The following is a 14,229-nucleotide window of genomic DNA, read 5'->3' as shown; positions in this document are numbered from 1 at the left end:
ATAAAATAAACTTATTTTTGAAAAAAGACTTGTTTGTATATCATTAATTACAAGTATAAATTATTGAGATAATTAGTTAAATGATGGTAATATAAATTATTATGATATAACAAAATTATTGTGGTTATAATATAATCAACAAATTGTTTTCTCTACTCAATAGAGACAGTGAGCTAAGAACATACGCAAGCCACAAATTGAGTTAGGAGGGAGGGAGGAGGAACTGAAGTTAATATCCATCACATCACGATGGAAGATCAAGCTGACAACTACAGGCAACAACAAAGCCAAAGCAAAGATGGAGTGTTCATTTCGATTGCCTTTTGCGTGTGGTTTAAATAAATTTAATTCGTAACATTCGCTAAGAATATAATCGTAATCTCAAAAGCAATTAATTAAAAATTAAAAAAAAACTAAAAGAGAAAGATCTCCTTCTTACATATATTGTTATATGTTTATTAGATTAGTGTGTATTTTATTGGGTTATTTTATTCTCATAATATGGATTATAAATTTGGCTAGTTAATTTGATTGATTTAGATTTTTTTAATTAATTTTTATTTTTTTATCATTTAATATTAATTTGATTAAGGATTAAGTTTTATAATTTATTTTGTTTGATTTCTATTAGGATATTTCGATCTCATGATCTGATAATAGTGCTTAACAAATTAACTTGAGTTAACTCATGTTATTTTTTGTGTTTTTTTAATTGAAACTTTTCCAGTTTTATCATTCAATATTGGATAAATTGAGAATTGAGTTTCATGATTAATTTTGATTTATTTTATAGGGGGCGTCTTAGTTTCATGATCAATGTCACAAGTTTTGGTAATTTTTACATGGGTTAAATTTTGGTTTTTTATTTTTTTTTCTAAGAGGCTATCGTTGGTCTCATGACCATGATCACTGGTTTTTCAACATTGAATTTGTTTTTTATTAGGTTGTCCCCGTCTTATAACTCGAGTCGTGGGTTTGGCGGGTTAACTCGATTAACTTATTTTTTTCTCTTTTTAATTGAAATGAACACTTCATCTTTGCTTTGGCTTTATTAGGTTGTCCTTATCTCATTTTTGGTGTCATTTTTAATTAAAACTCTTTATAAATTTTATAATTTAATATTGGATTCCAATTAGATCGATTGATGATTGGGCTTCATATTTTATTTTGATTTGATATTTATGAGGACATATTAGTTTCATGACTAAATTCACATATTTGGCAGGTTAACCCGTGGATAATCATGTTTTTTTTTTTTTGTTTTTTTCAATGAGGTTATCTTAATCTCGTGACATGGTCATGAAATTGATTAATTGACTTTGTTTTTTTATGCTATTTTTAATCGATTTTTTTTAATCTCATTCGTTAATATTGAACTAATTAAGAGTTGAAATTTGTAATTTGTTTGATTTTTTTATGATGTTATTTCAGTTTTATGACCTGGATAGCAGGTTTGATATGTTATATGTTGTTTTTTTTTATTTTTTTTTAATTTTATATTTTAATATTGGATTGATTGAGAGTTATATTTTCATAATTTATGTTTCGATTTGTTTTTTATGAGGTTATCAAAATTTCATAATCCAGGTTATGAATTTAACATGTTAAATCGGATTAATCCAAATTAATCTAATATATTTTATTTTAATATTAAAAAATATTATTTAAAATTCTTCTTATTCAATATAATTTTTAAAAATTGATAAAGTTGTTTTTAAACATATAAAATTAATCCTTACACAATTTTTAATCAAACCCTCAGAATAGCACGGTTGAATAATTAGTTTATGTTCAAAATTAGTTTGGTTGGTGCGGAGTAAACTAAACCAAGCGAATTACATGGGCATTTGTGACATTATGTAACAAAGAAATCTTACATCACATGCCACGTGCCAATGACACGACGGTACCACTACCATACTCCTCCTTTTCTCCATCCAATAATTACTTTTCCTTCCTTCACTCCAGAACGCAAAGGAAAAGAATAGAGAGGAAATCAAGAACCCAAAAATGGCACAAACCCTTCCCCTCTGTCTCCTAATAACTTGTCTCTTGCTAATTCCCTCCTCGCAAATCCAACAAGAACAAGAAGCCTTCACTACTATAGTCATATCCCAACAAGGCCTTGATTTCCTCAAGAATTTGCTCATAACTCAAGCTATTTCTTCAATCATTCCTCTCAAACTTCCCAACATTACTAAAACTGCTAAATTCCCTTTTTTGGGCAATGTCCATATGCTACTCTCCAATATCACCATCTACCAGCTCCAAGTATTGGATTCTTATGTCAAGCCTGGTGATACTGGCCTTGCAATTGTTGCTTCTGGGACCACTTGTAATTTGAGTATGGATTGGTCTTATGAATATAGTACTTGGCTTTTTCCTGTGGAGATTTCTGATAAAGGCCATGCTTCTGTTCAGGTACGAGTTTCTTTTTCTTATTAGAGTAGTATTTATTGGTTTTGAGCTTGTGGGTTTTGCTTTTTTAGGCTTACAGGGAAGTTTAAGTTGTTAATGGGCAAACTTGATGCTTTTCTTGAGTGCATTGAAGTGGGTTTTGTTTTATGGCATGCGGTTGTGTTTAGGGGTGGACTTTAGTTGCTATGTTGTGTTGATTGAGTTGCAATAATTGCTTATGGAAGGAATGTAATTAGATTATGAATTGGAATCATTGTAAGAGTTTCTCATTGAGTGTTCTTGAACAAATGTGGTTGTTGTTTATCATGTCGTTTTTCTTAATTGATTTGACTTTATTGGACCTGGGAAAGGTATACAGCTTAGGGAGTTCAAAGTTTAGTTGAATGCCATTTATTTAATTTGTTAAAGCGGGGCTTAATCCTGATTAGCGTTGTCGGCGTTAAATACAATTCAAGTTTGATTATGTTGTGCACCAATACTTGGGCAGTTAGGCTAGTGTGTTGAGATATTTTGACAAGGCTAAAATGTTTGAACTCATGATTGTTCCTAAACTTGCTCTTCTTTTTTTCTTTAAATGTTTATATAACTTGAGGTGTACATGGATGTCAAAAGGTATAATGTTTTGTATGTAAGCTGGATAATTGTCTGCTTCCTCTGTGTTTGTCTGCTCATATTTTGTCGCTTAGATAACAAAGGGAAATTGATCAGTGCTGCTTCTGGGTAAGGTTGAAGGCATGGAAGTGGGGCTCACATTAGGCCTGAAGAACCAGGAGGGAACTCTGAAGCTCTCCCTTATGGACTGTGGTTGTTATGTTAAAGATATATCTATAAAATTGGATGGAGGAGCATCTTGGTTCTATCAAGGGTAGGCTCTTCTTTACAGGAAACTCCCATTTGATTGCGAAGCACCATGCTACCTCAAATCTAATTTGTTGCTTCCATATTCTGTTAATGCTTGGCTGAGCTTTTTGTGTTTTGCATACTATAGGCCAGCGTTTACTATTTTCTTTGTCCAACAACCTATTTCTAGATCTGATGTTTTGCCTCTTCCAGTATATTCCAAAGATCAGCTAATATTTTGAGATAAATAACACACACCATTTTAGTGCCTGACCATCTTTTTTTTTTCACAAAATCTACAAATTAGCAAACTTAATCAAAAGGTACTAACTATGTTAACCCTTCTTGTCTAGTCCCTGACCTTTATGAGGTGAAAGCCCTATTCCTAGGTTCCTCAACCCCCATTAGTTTAGGGTAGAGAACGGGAGAAACTTAGTCTCTATGAAGTTACCTGATGATGATCCTTAGGATCAAAGTGTTATATCTCATGTATGGTAATACCTTTTGTTCTCATATTCCAGGATGATAGATGCATTTGAAGAGCAAATAGGGTCTGCAGTGGAAAATGCTATTACCCAGAATCTTGGAGAAGGAATTTTAAAGCTTGATTTGTTTCTGCAATCTCTTCCGAAAGAGATTCCTGTGGATGATGATGCTTCAATAAATGTAACTTTTGTGGACAACCCTTCATTGAGTAATTCTTCTGTTGGGTTTGACATCAACGGGTTATTCACAGCAAGGAAAAAGGTTCCAATCCCCATGTATTACTATGAAAATACACTGCCTTCAGTTTTGTGCACTGAACCAACTAAAATGCTTGGAATTTCTCTGGATGAGGCTGTTTTCAATTCTGCTTCAGCCTTATATTATGATGTAAGTTTCGAATCTGTTATATTTTATCTGTTGTGTTCTGAATCCCATGTTAATGCTGTAGAGCCAAAAGCCTGTTGACACTGACCATTGGAATTCTCAGTTGCTTCTGCTTCTTCTCAAGTTAGTTTTATTCGCTGAACCTGTTGTATTTGAGGACATTTAGGATTGATTCATGAAGAGGGTAATTGAGTGTCATTTAACCTATCTCATCATATTGGAGTAGATGACCCTACTTTCATCAGTACTGAATCCAATCAACTCATATTTGATAGACTTACGCCCCAAAATTCCAAACTTGTGGTGGTAATTTTGGAAGAACTGAGCTGGGATTTTGGTGAAGATATGTGATTAGTGTGGTATACAATCATATCCTTTACTTGCCTGACTTAGATTTTAATATCTGTAATTTTCTTTGGCCAGGCAAAATTTATGCAATGGATTGTGGATAAAATACCAGATCAGTCTCTTCTAAACACCGCTGGATGGAGATTTATTGTTCCGCAATTGTACAAGAAATACCCAAATGATGACATGAATATGAATCTCTCTTTGTCATCTCCTCCTATCTTAAGGATTTCTGAACACAATCTCGATGCAACGGTTTACGCAGACTTGATAATTGATGTATTGGAAGCAGACCAAGTAATACCAGTTGCATGCATTTCACTGGTAAGTTGGTTTGATAGAGATATAGAAACGCTCTACAATCTTAATCACTGTTTATTTTATATTTGTGCTGGACCTTATTCTGTTCTTTTATTTCTTATTTTTTATCAAGAATTATGACTCGATGGTGTAACAATCAATCTGTCACATTTGATGTTGGTGGCCTGTGGGAAACAATATCAAATCCTAGCATATTGTCTAGAGTAATTTATTATGGATGCTGATCAAATAGCATGACCCCACTGCTTCTACCAAATGTTTTCTACAAGCATATACTATGACACTGTGTTTCACCACTGCCCAAGTTTGAAACATAATGTACTTTTTTAATATACTTGTTTGTACTCATAGATTATGCTCTGTTATATTTGGATGAAAAACTATAGTAGATAGTATGATACCGGTACTTTCACTGCATTTCAATTGGGTTTCTGATCTTGAGAAATTTTTACAGTTTTCGTTGCATCACTTGCTGGAAGAGTAGAAAAATTCTGGTTACACAGTTGTTCAATAGCAATTTGCAATAGTAAACCTTCCTGTCTGCATCACATCAATTCAACTCATACCTTTGTTCTCAGTGCATTTGTTTTCCTTAGAAGCTTCTACATCGTACATTTCCAAACTCCACATTTGTGCAACTTAAAAGCTATTCATGACCATTAACTATTATTATTTCCTTTAATATTTGAGGGAAGATCTCACTATCCTTTTAATGGTTAGCATTGCCCATTTGCTACATGTTCACACAGGTGATTCGCGGATCAGGTTCAGTTGGAATTGCAGGCAACAACCTTGTTGGCAGCGTGAAATTGAATGACTTTTCCATGTCATTAAAGTGGAGCAATATTGGCAATCTTCGGATGTATCTTATTCAGGTAGTTTGTTCTGAAAGGCCTTTTCTTTAAAGAACAATGTTTTTTCTTGTTATTTTTGGTAAAATATTTAATGTTCTTCTCCCGTTGCAGCCACTTATGTGGACACTTATCCAAACCGTTTTCGTGCCGCAAGCAAATGCACATTTAGCAAAAGGTTTCCCCTTGCCCATCATTCATGGTTTCACTGTTCAGAATGCTGAAATTATCTTCTCAAGATCAAAAATTACAGTTTGTGGCGATGTGGAGTTCAGAGAGTCCTTGAGTATCAAGTAGGCTTCTGGGCCTCTCTAGCCGACCTCATTTATGTTTACACTCAAGCTCCATCAAAGCAGGCATACACCCCTTGTATAATGTTCATGTAAAGCTCGGGGCGCGTTCCCCACAGAAATGCACAAATTGTGCGGTAACATAGAAGATCCATAGATTTGAGGTGTTGTGATTTTGATGTTATTGTATTCTTTTCAGCGACTTGCACATTGCATACTAATAAAGTTGATTGTGTATAATCCGAGTCGTTTTTCAGCTGATTATCTGTCTTATTTAAGTTCAATGACGAGAAGAACTGATAAATTCCGAGATTCCCCGTCTTTTTCCGGAATTGATTGTTCTCCCGAGAGGAATTTCATGATTGTAAACAGCCAAAAATTATTTTCTATGATAAATGGATGTACATCTAAGAGATTTTTTTTTTTTTTTTGCGTTTTTAAAAAAATTAATTTAATTTTGATTTTTTTAATTATTCTAATATGCAGATATTAAAAATTAATTTAAAAAAATAACCAATTACATAATATTAAACCCAATTAGGACTCTCAAATCTCATCGCAACTTATCTCCATGAAGCGAGGACTGGTGTTAGAAATTCAACGACACAACCTCAGGAGGTGGTCTGAAGATTGAACTAACCACTCATCCAAAGCCTCTCTAAAACCCTTTCTTTCTTTATGCGGTCTTCTTTTCCTCAAAATGCAAATCTCTATCCCTTTATTCTCATCACCTCCCAATCCTAAAATCCCATCACTTTTCCCTTTTCAGCACCTCCCCAGTATTTTCCATGGAAAAGGAAAACCCACAACATTAACAACCCGTAATTTTCATTTCCTCCCTCTCAAAATTAAAAACAAGCCCTTCATAGTCAAAGCCTCCAGCTTTTTATCAGAAATCGGGCGTGCTATTGAGGAAGAAGAAGACTACAGAAAGGCCCGTGCTGCTGTTATCCGTAAAGGAATTGACTTGGGAGGGTATGCAATTGAGGGTCTGTCCATTGGAGGCCAAGAGACTTGTATAATTATACCAGAGTTTAAGTGTGCTTTTGATATTGGGAGGTGCCCCACCAGAGCTATTCACCAGAATTTTGTCTTCATCACTCATGCCCATCTTGATCACATTGTTGGTTTTTTCTCTACTACTCATGTTTTCGGCATCCCTTGTTTTTATGAAGAAATAAAAAAAAAACGTGTTCTCTTCTTTCCCTAATTGGCTGAGGTTAACGCTTCTATTTTCTAAGACTTGTGGGTTATGCTTGGTCTTTGTCAGAATTGAATATGGATGTTATGTAATATGGTGGCATTAAGCTAACCACTAGAGCTTTTTTGGTTTATGGCTCTTATAATGCTATTGTTTAAGTTGTGTACACACACACACACACACACTATACATGGTGTTGTGTGAAGTTATGCGAGGATGTGCTGAAACCATGATCTGGCGAGTTTGTTATTATTGATTAGAAACTGGATGTTAGGTTGGAGGGGAATCTGGAAGAAAGTTAAGCTGAATTCCTTTTTCAGTAATAACAACTGAAGGAGATTTCTAGTTATTATCTAGATTGATAAACTATATAATGTTGCAAAAACCATAATGTTTTGACACTTAAACATGTGTATTGCTATGATTGTCATTGTTTACTGTTTTATTATATTTTAGGCACTCTGTTTCACTTTTGGCCTTGAATATTGTCATGAGCTTATTTCACGTTTACTGACACAGGGTGGGCTGCCAATGTATGTGGCTAGTCGTGGTTTGTACAGCTTAAAGCCTCCAACAATATTTGTCCCTCCGTGTATCAAAGAGGATGTTGAGAAACTATTTGACATTCACAGGGCAATGGGGCAAGTAGAGCTTAATTTTGATTTGGTTGCATTGGATGTGGGTATGCCCCTTTAGCTTGCTAGATTTGTCTATGTATATAATCTGTTAGTGTTTATGCTGAACACAACTCACAAGTTCAAGTTCAAGTTCAGGTGAAACATATGAATTGCGGAATGATGTTGTGGTCCGACCATTCAGAACTCAACATGTTATACCCAGTCAGGTGTGTTTCATCATTTTGTTTCTTCTCTTCGTATTTTCTTCTTCAAAAAAGTCTAAAAGCTACAAGAAAAGAAATATAATTATGACTCACGAGTGGTCAGACCACCCAAGATATACCAGTTTTTGTAGAGAATTATTTCAGGAAAGTAGCAGAAACCTTGATCTAAAGACCATGTGTTCCAAGTCCATTATAGTGCTTGGAAAACTGATGCTAGGTTTGAGGCCGAGATTTGATTATTATTTGGATATAATGTTTGAAATCTTGAGACTGTTCATCTCTTAAGTGTATGAAATCACTCGGTTTTATCCAGGGTTATGTCATCTATTCGGTGAGGAAAAAATTGAAGAAACAATACATTCATCTCAAAGGAAAACAAATAGAGAAATTGAAGAAGTCTGGTGTTGAGGTTTGCAATTTCTGCAACATAGTCTTGGTAGAAAATTTTAGTTACTAAATGCTCATTTTAGCTTGCATTTTTAATTAGATTACAGACATAATATTGTCCCCTGAGGTGGCCTTTACTGGAGATACCACAGCAGAGTACATGCTTGATCCGCGTAATGCAGATGCGTTGAGGGCAAAAGTTCTAATAACTGAGGTATAGATTAAAGTATCTCTTACCTTGTAGAATCATTTTCTGGTTATTCTTAATACGCAAGGTGTATGGTTTCTTATGAACATGGAAAAGCCAACTTCATCCTCGGAAATATTTCTTTTCCGATGATCATTCTGAAATCATGGCATCTATTCAAGGAGTTGAGTTATTACTGCTGTTTATGCTCTTCTTTTTTCTTGAACAATTTCAGAATCCAAATTAATTTTCATTATCCAGAATCAGTTGAAGTCTTAAAGCTAATGTCTTTCAGGCAACTTTCCTGGATGAAGATTTTACCACTGAGCATGCACGACAGCGGGGCCATACCCATTTGTTTGAGGTATAAGAATGTTGATTCTCCCATCGTGATTTTACAGTTACCTTGGATTGTCTTTGGTCAATAACCGTACAGAATGTTTTCCATTCATTCTTGCAATTCTGAGACATGATCCTGTTCACACCGCAGATTATTGAAAATGCCAAATGGATCCGGAGTAAAGCAATCTTGTTGACTCATTTCTCCTCCCGCTACAGTATAGAGGTGATAATTGAAATGAACCAAGCCATATAATTGTTTTTTGTTACCTTTAACCCAGTAACCTAGTGGGACACTCTGCGTATGACTAAGATAAATAGATAGATCAAAATGCAAGATGATGGGAATTGTGCTATCCTTGCACTTAGGATTGCAGGTCTCTTTTATGAGAAATCTTAGCAAAATTGGTTAAATTGATAATTTACAACTCAACTCGGGTTAGCTGCTCTGTATTTGGAAAATCTTCCATGCCCAAAAACATACGTGATTAATCATATGGTCCTAATTTAACTGATGATGGATGTTCAGTTCCAGGTGCAAAGATTACTTGAATCACCCCCAAAACTACCCACCTTCTGAAAGAATGTTACAAATAGGGACATTTTGTTTTTTCATCATTTTCCTTTCCTGTGCCTTTTCCTCTGAATCATCGTATCAGATGCAAGGAGGAACCTTGGTTCATCAGCAACTGAATCTGTTCTAAATGGATTCTGCTAATTTCAGGACATACGGGAAGCTGTGTTGAAGTTGCAATCCAGGGTGTCAGCAAAAGTAGTTCCTCTGACAGAAGGTTTCAAATCAATGTACTCATAGTGGATATGAAATTGTAGAAAACTTCACTAGTCTTTGTAATTTATTTGTTAAATAGTGATTTCTTTTTAATCAGGAACTTGAAATGTGACCATATGATGATTCAGAGAGAACTAATCTGTACTTATCCAGTCGTTGGAACCAATTAAACCAGTTATGAGTGCAACATCAAGCGTCTTGAAATCTGGGCGCCCGAGGGTATAAACAAAACCACCCCCAGTATATGTATATTAAAGATGATGCCCGCCATTTCATTTCATCGACTCCATATCCAGAAGCTGCAAAAGATGCAGATTTAGAGTGTGTTTGGTATTGCGGTAGCGGTTGTGGTTGTGGTTTAAAAAAAGCTGTTTTATAAAAAGTACTTTAAGTTGAGGTTGGTTTGAAAAAATAGGTGTTTGGTTAAAACTGTGGTTGAAATTGAGGTTGAAGAAAAAGTAGTTTAATGTGTTTGGTTAAGAATGATTTTGAAATTGAGGTTATAAAATAATTTTAAAAAATATATATTAATATTGATGGTTTTTAATTTAAATATTGTGGATTTAATTATTACTATTACATCATGAAATAAATAATATTTTATATAAAATATTTTTTATTTGTTCATTAAACTATCTATATTTCCATCACGTATGAAATACATCCGATAAGGATTACAATTTTTTTGGTTTCTTAAGCACGTAATAATATCAGGTAAAATATAATCAAAAACAAAATTAGGATTGCGATCAAATTTTGCAAATGATATGTCATCAAGCGATCTCTGTCTTATTTATGTAGTGTCATTGAATAATGTTAAATATTAGTTTTTTGAATAAAATATAATTAAAAAATAAAAAAAAATATTTTTTATTTTTTATTTTACTGGGTTGGACCCGGTTCAATATATTTTGAGCTTTGAACTGGACCTGATTTGGCCGGAACCGGTCTGACCAAAATAGCATGCTACACTTTTCATCTGTTGTAGCATTCTAATTATAAAGCGTTTTGGATTCAAGCCAATTTGTTGTTTCATGATTTTTCTTCTTCACATCAATTAATGGTTTTTGGTGTATTGTCGGCGCAATTAACCAAATGGAGGACCCCTCATGTTAAAGGCATTCCCAATATAAAAATACATATTGCGTTCCTGCCTCTCACAGGTATGGTAACAGTGGAGTAACGAGAGGCGAGAGGTAGGAACGCAGCGAGAAGCATGAAATTTCAGCTTCAACAAAACAGCGTTTGCAACGCAGATAATGGTAGGGCCCACATATAAAAAATCACGGCTGATTTATAACCAAACACTTCAATGCAACTGTTACACAATAAACGCAGGTATAAACGCTTAGCCAAACGGACTCTTAGTCAACACTTGGAAAAACGGGCCCTACATGTCAGCTGTTCAGATGCCATATCAAGAGCACAGAACCAATCAATCTGTTTTATAACACAGAGGTGAAAAGTAGAGATGCATTGGCTAGCAACAAAGGCATAAAATTGTTTTTGAAGATGGGATCTGGTTTATCGAGGTTAAGAGTGCAATTCCCTGAAACATCCACAGAAAACCTTATGTTGTGATTGAAAAACCTCTTGCCTATAAAATTAATGAGATGGTTTTGTTGTTGCTGTGTAAGCAGAGTATGTTATGGATATGGCCGGCCCAACATGCAAATCTCATATATGAATCCAAAATATTAAATTATTTTAAAAATTAAAGTTGTTACATGGAATTTAAAATATAATTTATATTATATATATTCCTTCAAGTTAAAATTTTTTGGGTTTAAAATTTGCAGAGACACATACTATATTATGCTATTATTTAGATTTTAATTAGAAGAGAATGAGTTTGGTGAAATTTGAATTCATGACTATTTAGTCATTAAAATTTTAATATTATGTCAAAGAAATATTTCAACCTAAAAGTCTAAAATGTTAAGTAAGACTCCAGAATATAATTTATATTATTCTATAATATACATATTTTTTTTTCTCTTAAGTTTTTATAGATCATTCAATTTAAAATCACATGGGAGCAGACACACACATGACTCATTCATTATTATTTTTTTTTAAGGCTAGATATTATACTATGTTTGAGAGTGTTGTAACGGTTTTTTTTAAAGGCAGTTTGGAAACGCGGTTTAACCTGCGTTTCCAAAAAATTTAATTTTTTGTTTTTGCTAAAATTGAGTGCGGTTTGTATTTTTTTGAATCGTTTTGATGTGCTGATATCAAAAATGATTTTTAGAAAATGAAAAAACATCATTGGCATGCATTTCAGCACGAAAAATTATTTGAAAAGCAACCGCTACCACATTGCTAAACACGCTCTTAAAGTGTTTCTTTTCTCAAAAATGTATTAAAATAATATTTTTATTTTATATTTTAAAAATTATTTTTGATATCAGCATATTAAAGTAATCTAGAATAAAATAAAATAAAATAAAAATAAAAATAAAAATAAATTTTTTAAAAAATATTTTTAAAATTAAAAACAAACAGTTCTATAAACCAACACTCTCATGGTGGAGGTGTTTCAGCGGGAAGTCATTAAATGAGCAAGCAGGCCATGTAAAATACTTACATAATATAGCTAAAATTGCAAAAATACCTTCAGTAGCACTAGCACCAGCTCCTAGTAGATGACAAATAGCACCCTGAACTTGATAATAATCACAAACACAACCATCATATGAGAACTGGACCATAGTAAAAGACTAGTGTTTTTTTTAGTTATTTTTGTATAATGATCCTTTTTGTTATCCAGAAGGAGGGTAAAACGAATTTCTTGGTCAGAAATAGTTGCATTGAGGTGTTGACTTAAAGATGTTTTCATTTAAAAATAGTTAAGACTAAAGTTGAGAAATTATAACTTTCTAATCATCCAAAAAAAATGTTAAAAAATAAAAAAAGAGCATATGTGTGCTCCCTTTTGTTAAACAACTATTTATTTCTGCATTTTAAAAAACACGTTTAAAAAAATATAAAAATTTATTATTTTTATTAACTTCAAGTTAATATTTTTTTAGTATTTTCAAATTATTTTAATATGCTGATGCCAAAAATAATTTAAAAAACATTATTGACATGTATTTTAGCATGAAAAATTATTTAAAAAACAATTATAACCATATTGCTAAACAAACTAGTTTGAAGATATAATTAGTATTTTTTAAAGGTATAATTATCTTAAAGCACAAATTATATCTTATAAAAGCAAAACATATATGTTTTTTTTATGTGGGTTTCATAAAAAAACAACTCATACTTCCAAGTCAAACGCCTCCTTAATTGAGGTCGGGTTTGACGTCTAAACTCCGGCGTTTAAAGACTTGCAAGCATAAGCCCATCACTTGAGCTGGCCTGCATCCTCACCCAATTTTTTTTTTAGGCATATTAACCTGTAAATTTAGCTACATTGCAGTTATCTATAGTTTGAAGAGCATTTCATTTTTAAAAAAAAAACTGTAGTTTGCCTGGAAAGTCCTGGGACCAAACAAACCTTTATGTAAATCATGGTTTCAAATATGTTTAAGCACTTTTTGAGACATGACTGCTTTAGAGTGTGTATGGCATTGCGGTAACTATTGTGGTTGTGGTTTGAAAAAAGTTGTTTTATAAAAAGTATTTTTAGTTGAGGTTGGTTTGAAAAAATAGGTGTTTGGTTAAAACTGTGGTTGAAATTAAGGTTAAATAAAAAGTAGTTTAATGTGTTTGGTTAAAAATGCTTTTAAAATTGAGGTTATAAAATAATTTTAAATATATATATATATATATATATATATTAATATTGATGATTTTTAATTTAAATATTATCGATTTAACTATTGCTATTATATTATAAAATAAATCATACTTTATATAAAATATTTTTTATTATTCCAAGAAACCATCTATAATTCCATTACTTACAAAATACATTCGACAAAAACTACAATTTTCATAATTTTTTAGCATATAATAAAATTAGATAAAATATTATAATGTATAAAATTCATTCTGAATTAGTTTTTTTTTTTAAAAAAAAAAATATTAAAAAAATTTACAAACTAAAAAAAAAAAAAAAAGAGTGTCCACGCAGTGCAAGTGAACAGTGCACCACAATGCACTGTTCATGTTAATTGCACTGTTCATTGAACAGTGCAATTAACGTGAACAGTAAAAAAACAACGCTTCTCAAATGCTGCGTTTTCAACGCAGAAAAAAGATGGGTACCAGTGAACAGTACGCCTCAATTTTCTTTAACTAAACGGCTGCAACTGTGTTTTCAATAAAACACAGCAGCCGCAGAGCCAAATGAGCTCTTAATATAACTGTTTTCCTTTTTCTTTTTTTTCCTATCTCAATTCTCAACCAAACAGTCCCTAAGCTCGAAAAGGTCACGTGATTGGAACTCGAATCCAATTGCGTAACGGCTTTGGTTAGTATATTTGATGATGATGATGTTGTAGGCCCACCGCTTGCTTGACCAGTCCACAAAGGAAAAAAAATAAAATGAAAAGGTCACGTGAGAGCCCATGTGATTGTAAAGCGAGAAGAG

General features: G+C 32.9%; 2 protein-coding genes across 2 annotated transcripts; both read left to right on the top strand.

Moving 5' to 3' along the window:
• Positions 1 to 1,943: 1,943 nt before the first annotated feature.
• Positions 1,944 to 6,178, top strand: LOC118034277 (putative BPI/LBP family protein At1g04970). Its single transcript, XM_035039555.2, has 6 exons — positions 1,944 to 2,421; positions 3,144 to 3,283; positions 3,780 to 4,131; positions 4,552 to 4,800; positions 5,547 to 5,672; positions 5,763 to 6,178. Exons 1-6 carry the CDS (start codon positions 2,011 to 2,013, stop codon positions 5,943 to 5,945), a joined length of 1,461 nt encoding a protein of 486 aa, XP_034895446.1. The 5' UTR covers positions 1,944 to 2,010; the 3' UTR covers positions 5,946 to 6,178.
• A 310-nt stretch (positions 6,179 to 6,488) lies between these two features.
• LOC118034364 (tRNase Z TRZ2, chloroplastic) lies at positions 6,489 to 9,817 on the top strand. The gene is made up of 8 exons (XM_035039672.2): positions 6,489 to 7,061; positions 7,659 to 7,821; positions 7,913 to 7,983; positions 8,294 to 8,389; positions 8,468 to 8,581; positions 8,850 to 8,918; positions 9,045 to 9,119; positions 9,618 to 9,817. Exons 1-8 carry the CDS (start codon positions 6,639 to 6,641, stop codon positions 9,705 to 9,707), a joined length of 1,101 nt encoding a protein of 366 aa, XP_034895563.1. The 5' UTR covers positions 6,489 to 6,638; the 3' UTR covers positions 9,708 to 9,817.
• The last annotated feature ends 4,412 nt before the right edge of the window (positions 9,818 to 14,229 follow it).

Source organism: Populus alba, chromosome 14 (genome assembly GCF_005239225.2).
Source record: "Populus alba chromosome 14, ASM523922v2, whole genome shotgun sequence".
Classification (NCBI taxonomy): Eukaryota; Viridiplantae; Streptophyta; class Magnoliopsida; order Malpighiales; family Salicaceae; genus Populus; species Populus alba.
The sequence above is the reverse complement of the archived record's forward strand: the minus strand, read 5'-3'. Positions and strand labels throughout refer to the sequence as shown.

Excerpts from the sequence above, each read along its gene's own strand:
- LOC118034277 (XM_035039555.2), top strand. The coding sequence starts at position 2,011 with ATGGCACAAACCCTTCCCCTCTGTCTCCTAATAACTTGTCTCTTGCTA. Across the intron at positions 2,422-3,143 it reads AAGGCCATGCTTCTGTTCAG|GTTGAAGGCATGGAAGTGGG; the intron begins GTACGAGTTTCT and ends CTTCTGGGTAAG. Across the intron at positions 5,673-5,762 it reads TTCGGATGTATCTTATTCAG|CCACTTATGTGGACACTTAT; the intron begins GTAGTTTGTTCT and ends CTCCCGTTGCAG.
- LOC118034364 (XM_035039672.2), top strand. The coding sequence starts at position 6,639 with ATGCAAATCTCTATCCCTTTATTCTCATCACCTCCCAATCCTAAAATC. Across the intron at positions 7,062-7,658 it reads ATGCCCATCTTGATCACATT|GGTGGGCTGCCAATGTATGT; the intron begins GTTGGTTTTTTC and ends TTACTGACACAG. Across the intron at positions 8,582-8,849 it reads CAAAAGTTCTAATAACTGAG|GCAACTTTCCTGGATGAAGA; the intron begins GTATAGATTAAA and ends AATGTCTTTCAG.